The sequence below is a fragment of the Benincasa hispida genome, chromosome 4, assembly GCF_027475165.1.
Source record: "Benincasa hispida cultivar pf3 chromosome 4, pf3_genome.v1.1, whole genome shotgun sequence".
Taxonomy (NCBI): domain Eukaryota; kingdom Viridiplantae; phylum Streptophyta; class Magnoliopsida; order Cucurbitales; family Cucurbitaceae; genus Benincasa; species Benincasa hispida.
The window spans coordinates 3,776,229-3,787,142 of record NC_143481.1 but is presented as its reverse complement, the minus strand read 5'-3'; the positions used below and the strand labels follow the sequence as shown (position 1 = coordinate 3,787,142).

General features: G+C 31.5%; 1 protein-coding gene across 1 annotated transcript; it reads right to left on the bottom strand.

Moving 5' to 3' along the window:
• Positions 1 to 4,015: 4,015 nt before the first annotated feature.
• Positions 4,016 to 10,674, bottom strand: LOC120075066 (eukaryotic initiation factor 3 gamma subunit family protein). The gene is made up of 13 exons (XM_039028222.2): positions 10,338 to 10,674; positions 10,121 to 10,251; positions 9,887 to 10,019; positions 8,961 to 9,042; positions 8,807 to 8,877; positions 8,609 to 8,650; positions 8,012 to 8,136; positions 7,277 to 7,370; positions 6,772 to 6,850; positions 6,341 to 6,531; positions 6,155 to 6,260; positions 5,709 to 5,795; positions 4,016 to 4,358 (listed from the first exon to the last, which is right to left on the bottom strand). The coding sequence occupies exons 1-13, from the start codon at positions 10,460 to 10,462 to the stop codon at positions 4,269 to 4,271; spliced, it is 1,356 nt and encodes a 451-aa protein (XP_038884150.1). The 5' UTR covers positions 10,463 to 10,674; the 3' UTR covers positions 4,016 to 4,268.
• Positions 10,675 to 10,914: the final 240 nt, after the last annotated feature.

Here is a 10,914-nt window from a genome sequence, read left to right as displayed (position 1 = left end):
TAAAGGAAAAAAATCGAGTGAAAACATGTTTGAATAACTGTTGGTTGTTCATTTTGTAAGTTTTTTTTCTCTTTTTTTTTTTTTTATTTATTATTATTATTATTATTATTATTATGTAAATAACTTATTTTTCTAAGTCATTGTAGTTTGTTTTCTCTAAAATTACTAGTTTGTGGGGAGTGATTTCAGTGTAAATACAAACATAAATTTTCTTTTTAAAATAGTTTGAAAAGAAACTATAATGTTATTTTGAAATCAATTATATAAATTAAGGCTCCAACCAATTCATTGAAATTTTTTATCTTGTATTTTTTACAATACGAGGTAAAAAGTGAAAATCGAACCATTGACCTCGAAAGTATATAACATAAATTTTATATCAATTGAACAATATGCTCATTTTGGTTCAGGATCTCGATAATTAAAAAGTAAAAAAATTATAAATCTCATAGTTAAAATTTTGGGGGCACATTTTCCCTTCCCAACCACATGAATCAATCATTTAGGGCAGGAAAGAATGATGCAATGAACAAGGCTTCTATTTCACGCATACAAACCGTTCATAAGCTTCTCATGTGTGTCTGTTTTTTTTTTTTTTTTTTTTTTTTTTTTGTCTGTTTTTTATTATTATTTTTATTTATTTTGTGTTTAATACTATTAAGTTCCTTGTTATCATGATATTTTTAATTTTAACTTTTTTTTTATCATCTTTCGAACATAGGTTAGTAGATAAAATATAAATTATCATCTCAAAAGTTGATGGTTCAATATTTCAATCTAAATTTAGCTTAAAAATTATCATATTTGTATTAATCTTGTATTAGTCAGACAATTTTGCAAGGTTTCTAATTTTACCTGTATCTAAAACTCAAGAGTCTCACATTATCCAAAAAAAAAAAAAAAAAAGACGATCCATAAAAATCACCTTTAAAATATGGTGGTAGTTGCAATTTTACCCTCAAACTCTTAATAGTAAAAAATAAGTAAATAAACTTATACAGGTATTAAAATTGGACTCGTAAACTTACACAATTGTAGAAATTGAGTCAATTTTTATTATTTGGGGATCAAATTTCTACACCTATTGTAAATGAGAATCTAATTTTAATACTGGTAAAAGCTTGATGGCCCAATTTTTATAAATGCAAGATCGATGGTACAATTGCAACTACCATCGTATTTTAAGAATAATTTTCCTAATTTGTCAAAAAGAGAGAGGGAAAAGAATTGAGTATATTGTCTAGTTTGTAAATCACCTCTTACACTCTAGACATATACGGGGGTAATGGTTTGAATTAGCTTTGGCTTTTTCATCGAAATTATAATGATTTAATTAATCAAACGAGCTATGTACGTATGCATAGAATTTTTTATGTCTGTACAGGTTGCAATTTTTTTGTTTTTTTAGGGGAAAAAAAACCATATTCTTACATTGATGTTTACCATCGACTTTCATAAATTAACTTCTATATTGCGTATTACGAGACTTGTCTTTATTTTTGTTTTTTTCTTTCTACTTTTCATTAGAATAAAAAAAATAATAAATTTATAGCATGTGACAAATTATTCTTATTTCCATTAGAATAAATAGTTAGATACATCTTAAAAGCATTTATCTTTATGCATCCAATCAAATTGTCAAATAATAATGTGACATGTGACAAACTATTTTATTTATTTTTAAAAATATTTTAATTATTTTTTAATATGAATGATAAGAGGAAGAAGCATAAAGATGGTGCATAGTACTACCTATGAGAAATATTACAATGTTTATCATTCTAATTTGAATTTGAAGAGGTTTTCTTTTTTTATTATTTTATCTTCTGCTGATCCATGGCATCAGCAATTTGACTTTTCTCTTATTTGCCTATTAATTTTTTTTAGAGAAATATTATTTTATTAGACGTCAAGGGTAAGTTTTAGTTACATCCATATTAGAAAGAGAAATAGCCGATGTTGGGAAATTACAGATCCAGCTACCAGAGAGTCCGAAACGCCTAGCTTTTGTCGCAGCTTCATGAGCAAATGAATTCAAATTTCTGTTGACATGAACAAAGAAATATTCAGCAAAATCAGAGGTGTGCGTGTGAATTTCTTCTACCAAATATTGAGCTTCACAAATTGAAGAAGAAATACCATTGATGAGGTTAATAGCTGAATCAACAATTTTAGCTCCAAGGACAATTTTGTTACGATCAGATCAGATGGCCCAACACCCGACAGCAAACAAAATGATTTTCTCACAATTACATTTGTTTAAGATCTGGATCCATTTATCCAGAAAGCTATCATGGAAGGATTTAAAAGCCAACGGGCAATTTGATAAAGAGCACCAGATGTTGGAACCTTCTTTATCGCTATTTTCCATATTCACTATTAACTTATAACCACTTTTGACAGTGTAGGAACCAATTTTATCATAATGCCAGATCAACTTGTTCTCCAAGGATGAATGAATTCGGCCACAGAAGTATTAGTCATTAGTGGGTTAAAACAAATAGGTTTAAACAAGGCTGGCTTTGGTAGCCAAGGATCAATGAACATTCTCATGTTTGAACCATTCCCAATTTTATATCGTAAGCCTAAGTTTTTCTACAGATAAAGATGAATTATTATCTCGAATTTCTGCTTCAAGAATACAAGTTTCTTCAAAATAAATGCTCTTTAAAAAAGTAGCTACTAGGTTGCTAGGATCCTCATCGATTCTCCATACTTGCTTCGCAACGAGGACTTGCATCAGATCCCGCCAAAGTGTTGTTTTTTATTTATTCATTTATTTTTTGTTAAACTTAAAATAAATATTGTTGTAGAAAATAACTGCATGTTGTACCTATACTTTATGACAGAATCTTTCGTCTTGCGTGCCAAACTGCCACATACTAATAGCGTTTGTTTCTTTTCGTTTTTTCCCCTCCTTATATTTCTTAAAGCTGACCATTTTTTTTCTTAACAAATTATTTTTTGTATTATTAATTTTCCATTGATTTTCTTCCTTACCTAGCCATTGCATTGGATATATTTATAATTTTATTTGATGTGTATCACGTACTTGAAGTCTAATGGTAACAATACCATGAACAATTCTCAAACTTTCAAATACTAAAAAATGATAGTCATACAACTCACAAAAGATTTAGATAATTTATATGCAAGTGGATATAAATTCACACAAATATAATTTTAATTTATTAACATAATATAGGAAATAATACCATTTTGGTCCCTAGATTTTAACTCTAATTGCTATTCGGTCCCTAGATTTTAAAATGTTACACATTTAATCCTAAAATTTTTAGTTCTATTTCAATTTAGTCTATAAGTTTCAAAATGTTACAATTTTACCTTTAAAATTTAAATTTAATTTCAATTTAGTCGATGAATTTTAAGATTTTACATTTTTAATCTCAATTTTTTATTAAATACTTACTTTCAATTATTGACGTCAATTTCTATTAATCAATTAAAAATAATTAGAAGTGAAAATTTTAAATTTAATTTTAAAAGTGATAAATATAGTGAAACTTAATTAATTATAATTCTTTTAACAATTTTTAATTTATTCAAATAAATTAACTCGAAAAGATGCAAGTATTTAATAAAAAATAAAATTTGAGTAAAAGTGTAAGCCTCGAGATATAGGAGCCTAATTAAAGAAAAATTCAAATATCAAAATAAATTTGCAACATTTTAAAATCTAAGGACTAAAATAAAACCAAACTCCAAACTTAAAGATTAAAAAGATATAGAATTTTGAAACTAGTAGATTAAATAACTAAAAAAGTATTTTTCTCTATAATAATATTCGGTTTCACATGTAGACCAAATAAGACATTTCTCAAAAAAAAAAAACAAAACAAAACAAAACCAAACAAAATTAGTTACAAAACTATTACTAATAATTCTGTATCCAATTTTAAGTTTTTATATAGAAAATATGATACTTAGATCGTAACGTAAAATAGAGAATTATATTTATATATATATATATATACACACACACATCCCAAAAATATTGAGTTAAATGTAGAGATGTCATGCCTCGATCCACATTCAATAATAATAGTAATAAAATTGATACATGGTTTTATGTGAAATAATTAAAACGAAAAAGGAAGTTTATTAAGCTGTAATCCTAGTGATAAAATAAAAATGGAAAAGGACAATTAATTAACAGAAGATGAAATATACAAGGCCATGGCAAAATTTGGTTTTGACCTTCACTGCATTTTAGATATGTACTGTGAAAAACGTACACATTGAAGGTGTTATTGATGGTTGCATATCTTAGTCCCACTAAGAATGTATCCACCAAACGCATTCATCTGCATGAAGGGATGTGTTCTCGAAGGAAGAACCTGCATTATTAAACAAATATCTTCAAAGATTTGAACCTTCCGCCTTAACTAAACTTGGCTACCTAACTTGACCTCGTCTGATAACTATTTGATTTTTCGTTTTTTGTTTTTTAAAATAAAGTCCTGTAAATACTCATTCTACCTCTAAATTCCTTATTTTATTATCTACCTTTTACAATATTTTAAAAACCAAACCAAGTTTTGAATTAAAAAAATAGTTTTTAAAAACTTATTTTTCTTTTAGAATCCAACTAAGAATTCAACTCTTTAACTAAAGGAAGATCCAAACCATTATAAGAAATTCCCAGGAAATAGACTTAATTTTCAAAAACTAAATGGATCAAACAGTTTTTTTTTTTTTTGTATTGTCACCTCGATTGACCCTATAACTCTTGGTTGTTAAAGACTTCATCAGATTCTAAGATCCTAGATGGATCCCACATGGAATGTGATTTTTTAACCTATTCCCCCACAGCCTTTTTTCACCTTTTCTCACTTTCAACAACTCGCAAGTCAAAGAAAGCTAATCAACACATTTTCTTTTCATCGATCGATCAAACAAATATAGAATGAAAGTTGAATAATAGAACCCAAACCAACTTTGTAAGTACAACTTTTCTCTAGGACTAAGAATATGCATAAATCCCTTGTTTAAATTTGGGATTATTGTTCCTCAATCCTTTTGAGATTCCATTTTATCTAGGGGTGTTCAAATGACCTGACAATCCGAATAATCCGGACTGCCCAACCCAAATTATAAGGATTAGGTTGGGTTAGTTTTGTTTCTAGGTTGGGTTAAATTTTTTCTATTTTTGATGGATTGATTTGGGTCTAGGATTGAATAAAAAAAATTGGGTTGACTCAACCCAACTTGAATTACATATATATTAATAAAAGTATATTTATTTTAGAAGGGATGAATTTGAGAATTCTTTATGTTTTTCTGTTAAAAATATTTGTTTTTGTATAAAGTTTGTAATAGATATTATAGATATTGATATGTAAGCATTGAGTTTTATGAGATTTTAGTTATTAGATATGTGTGGTAGATAAATTTAAGTATTTTAAATTAAGAAGAAAACAAATAATAACTTGTAACCCAACCCGAACCAATCCAACCCAAATTTTGAGGACTAGGTTGGATTGGGTTGGGTTGGAGACCATGTTTAGGTCATTTTGGTTGCCAACTTGACCAACTCAAACTTTCAGGTTGGTTCAAAAATATGTCACAACACAACCTAACCTAATCCATCTACATCCCTAATTTTACCTCTTAAAGCAATAATATAATTCCTCTACTCCAAAATTTTGTTAAAATGGAAGTTATGCGGAAATGTAGAGACATCAAACCTGATATTCACGAAGCCATGGTTCTGAAATTTGCAAGCTGATTGCCATCTTCTCAAGCTGTAGTTTATGCATGCAAGTTGCAAGAGGCTGCATTCAACAAATAAGCAACTTAATCAATCTAATACATAGACATATATAACATTGCTATACAATCACTACCCCGTAACATGACATCTCATTTCTGTTTGGATCCCCATTTGAAAAATAAATAAATAAAAATAACATCTTTATTTTATAACGGAGGTATCAAGCTCCACTCCTATATGCTCATGGTTCATCCCTCACTAATTCCTAAAGAGACTGTCCTTCCTCTAAATCACTTCCAAAAAGTAATTAGGATATTCAATTATGAAGTTCAAATTCACCAAGCCCTTAGAGCACTCCTTGAGGAGGGAAATTTTAAGGAACATGCTTCAATACTTCTTTTTTCCTTTTGAAGAACCAACCTGAAGATACTGGTGATAAATAGCAAATGGGGCAGAGTTTGCTACAAGAGGCAACAGATCTTTAACAAGACTCCATGCATCCGACTGTGGTGCAGCAATTATTAGGCTGCAATTAATCAAAATAATCTAGTGAATTACTATTAATAGTGAAGCACATATTACAACCAACCAATACTCTTTACTCACCTAGTAAAACCATTTTCCTTCCATAGGTTGATAACTTCTTGCGGTGCCTTATCTCCAGCCTTTGCGCATTTAAATACTTTAGTTAATGGAGAAACTATAGACTCTGAGTTGAGATCTGAGGACTGGTCTGTAGATGGTAGAGGGCTTTCATCCATACTAACAGGTTGAGATGCCTGATCGTGCAAATTAATCTTCCAAAAAAGAAAAAAAATGGTTTGAAATGAATTTTGAGAGTAACGAATATTAACTGGTACTTTTGGAAGGATTAAATTAAGGATTAAATATAATGCCCTTTTGAAAGTATTTGGTTACGTAAACAAATACTTCGATACTTTTTTATAAGCACTTAGTCAAGAGCACTCTTCAGCGTTCCAGAAGTCGGTTTCAAACTCATCTTAAGAAAACAATAAGAAAAGAAAAACTCTACTTACACCAACTTCTTGTTCACCATTAGGCTTGGAATCTTCAACTTGGGATGAGGCGAGCTCAGCAAGGGGTGATCGCATTATCCTGGTGGATAAAGAGTTACTGAGGAGTGGAAACTAGAATGACATTTGAAAACAGCAACAATAATAATAAATCACCGAAGTTGCAATTATACCCTCAAACTTTCAATTGAAAAAATTGAGCTCCTAAACTTCTAGAAGTGTTAAAATAGTACCCCTCAAAACTTACCATAATTGTAGAAATTGGACACACAAATGATAAAAATTGAATCTACAAACTTATAAAAATGTTAAAATTTATACAATTGTGTAAATTTGAAGATCCAATTTGAACCAATTTTAACACTTATACAAGTTTGAGTGTACGATTTTTTAAATTGAAAGTTTAAGAGTATAATTACAACTACTACTATACTTTAAGGGTGATTTTTGCAATTTTCCCTAAATGTAACATAAAGAAGACACGAGAAATAGGACTAAAGCAGCAAACCTTGAGCAAATTTCATCATCAAAGTTGAATATTCTTACGATATCCATAGGGTTTGGATTATTTCCAACGTATGTATTGCAAACAGAACCCTTGCCTGTAAAACACACAATTTAGCATCAGATAATGTGGGGCAGAACACAGATTGTAGTTATAATTTGTAATATCGAAATTTGACACCCAACAATATTTTCCTCCCTGATAATTTGAATTACGCCAATCGACCACTCGCACTAATGGTGAAAGAATCTTCATCCACCCCAAACTCCATGAAACAACATGGTTTTAAGCCATTAATTTTCTAACACGGTAATACACTCACGACCTTTAAGGTATCTCCAAATATTGTAAGCCCTTACCTTGTGACCAGAGCATCTTGAATGGATACGTAATCTTGTTTTGTACACTAATACAAATCAAAATTAAATTGGAGAAGTTGTAAGACTAGAAAATACGATAAAACCTTAAGTTGTCAACAGCATAGAAACTGTCTGCATAACTCATTAGCTATACTGTAAGACCTTAAGTTGCTTGAGACAAGTACAAAGAGGAGGCTGTCAACATCCACCACTCAAGTGATTTTAATCCCGCCTGGTTTATACCCAATGTTTTCTCATTACACGTAAATCTAACTTTCTACCATGGCTCACATTCATCGAGGATTTACAGCCAGTTTTTGAACAAAATGAACCCACTTTATTTATTTTTTAATAATGCCAAGAATAATAGAGAAAAGACCTCCCAAGCGCTCAGCCACAGCTCCAGTGAGAAGACCACCAACCATATCAACCACAAGAACATCGGAATGTGCAGTCACATTGGCAAAAGAAAGAAGAAGTGATAAAGCATCCAATCGCAAGAATCTGAATCAAAAGCAAGAAAACAGAGTACATTAATCTTGTTTCCAACTTCAAAGCATCATGATGCATGATGACAAAAGGAAAGAATAGAAACTTCAAATATGTTCAATAATGTGAAATTCAATTATCACACGGTTTTCCAGATGACGAACCAAGAAATAAACAGCAAGGGCAAAAAAAATGCTGTTACCTATAAAACATAATAATTGAACTGGAAAAAAAAATTAAAATCAAATCCTTCCTTGTACAAGTAGCTGGTGGAAGAGATCAGAAAAGTATTATCATAGTAATACTTCCAATAGGCCCTAAAACTAAGGCCAATTGAAGTCCTCATACGACACTCATTTAGTCATCTAATATATAGAAAACACGCAGGGATTGTTACAACTAAAAATAAATGACTGAAAAAAGATGTGGAAAGAATTGGAACTGAATGGGAAAAAAAAAGTAGTGGAAAAGAGGACAAATAAATCACCCGATTCTAGCTGGATATTTCTTGAAGTATGCTTCACATATACTGTAAGATGGGGGAGAAAAACATCAGCACCATTAAATATATGAATTCTAGTGAGATTACAAATACAAATTTTCATGAGTGTGATCTACCTTGCATTTATTATTGAAGTCCACATATTATGAAAAAGTTTTTGTCAATAAGTGTTATTATGAATACCTTCGAGTAAAAGGTCTCCTCAAAAGTACCCTGGGCGCATACTTCTTTTGTTTCCTGAGCCTATATTTCTCCTGCAGACAAGATTTGGAATTCAGCAAAAAAAAATGCTGGATATACAAAGATAAAACTACTCAGGTGTTCACATTCTGATCACCTGAGAGAAAACTGTTTTCTTTTCAAATGTTGCACTGTTGGCAATGAGAGCTTCCACAATTTCATCACCAGTTGCACCCTGACTACATATAAAGAGAGAGAGTATGCATCATGTATAATAACATATTTAAGAAAAAGACAACAGAAAGTTCTGTGAAAATAAATCAAAGAAGATTAATTCCATAAATGTCAAAAAATTGAGGAGAAAGTGCAGAACAGACCCTGTGCCCCTGCAATCCTAGTACAGTGGCCCCACATGGTTGGCCTCTTGCAAGTGGGATACCACAGAGCTAGAATCACAGCGAAAAAGGCAGGGTTCAAGAAAATTTATTGTGCTGCACTGAAACTAACAATGATCGGTCAACAAAAGAACAATGCTTGGTCGATAAATTTGGCCAACAAAAGAACAATGCTTGGTCACTCCTTTTATGAAACCAACCAACTCAAATAATAACAATGCCCAATATATCCTGGATAGGGAAAAGGATCTTAAATTGCCAGTGCATTTCATCACTGGTTAATTTGAGACTTTGTGACTTTATCCGTGGTGATAAAAATGTGATTGGACCAATATTTTAAAAGGTAAAAGTCAACGGTGCCTATTAAGGCAGTACGAGAGACAGGATAAAACAAATTATACACCTCACCGATTATAGAAGTTCTCAAGGCTATTTTCAGCATTGTCATTGTTATCACTAATATTTTCATCTTCTATGTTTTTATAACACTGGCCGGTAAAGTTAGTAGTGGCTAAATCACCACAATTCATAATGTAGCTAAGAGGACACTAATGTTCTAACTATTACGTGATTCTGAGTAGGCCTCTATAGGAGCTGTTAGCTTTTTATAATTTAAACGATGTGTAAGCTTCATGATAAAAGTTTGAGCCTCCTCTTGAACCAGTGGCAAAGCAAAGCAATAACTAACCTTCGCATTGCATCGATATCATCACTAGAGAGGCTCTGTGCCTTATTATTGTCTACAATCGCTCTGTTATCCCTCAGCTCATCTTTTGTCACCTGCTCTTCCTTCATCTCCTCCGTTTCCTGACAGTTATTGCCTTCAAAAAACAGATACCAAAATGGAAGATCGCATCAGTTAAATTTTTTTCACAAAGATGAAACCAATTCGTTAACAAAATCCATAGTAAGAAATCAAAACCTTCTTCTCTGGAGGGCATAACGCGAGCCAAATGTGGACCATTGCCTCCATTCTCAATTTGAAACAAGGAACCGAATGGACAACCGATTAAGGGCTTTAGAGAGAAACTTTTGTTACCAATTTTCAATGTACTGCAAATCAAAGTAATTTTTGTTATCATGCATCATACTTACTGAGCATTGAAAACCAGAAATCAACACTTAAACTTGAGACATACGAGGCGGGGGAGAGTCGAGCAAAAACCAGGCGGTCGCCGTCATTGACGTCGAGCAAAACGCTGCAGCCTTCCCACGTCAGTCTAGGGTTTCGAGGCGATTCAGATTGAAGAATACTCGAAGACATCTTGAAACTCTACTAAGAAGAGGAATAAGTTAAGAAAGCATGAACTGTAGAGAATCAAAAGAGTCGGAAATTGCAACGGATTTTCTGTGATTTTTAGGGTTTATGACGAGAATGACGGTTGGAGCAGAACTATGAAATACAAAACTGCGAACGAGAGGGTTTAACCGTTGGGGTTGGCGGTAGTGGGCTCGAATGAAACGAAGTCCAACTTCAGTTGGACGTGTTCAAAGCCTTCGACTTGTGGACCAACGGTCCAACTAGACTAGCTAGGGCAAATCGCCAACGTCAAAATTACTATTTTAGGCCTATTATTAAATTTTCACCCAAGTGTCACCATTTTCATTGATATTTTCATATTTTTTATTTGATATTGATATTAGGTATGAATCAATAGTTTCTTTGTATCATAAAAAATTAGATGAAACATTAAAAAAAAACTATTTACACAAATA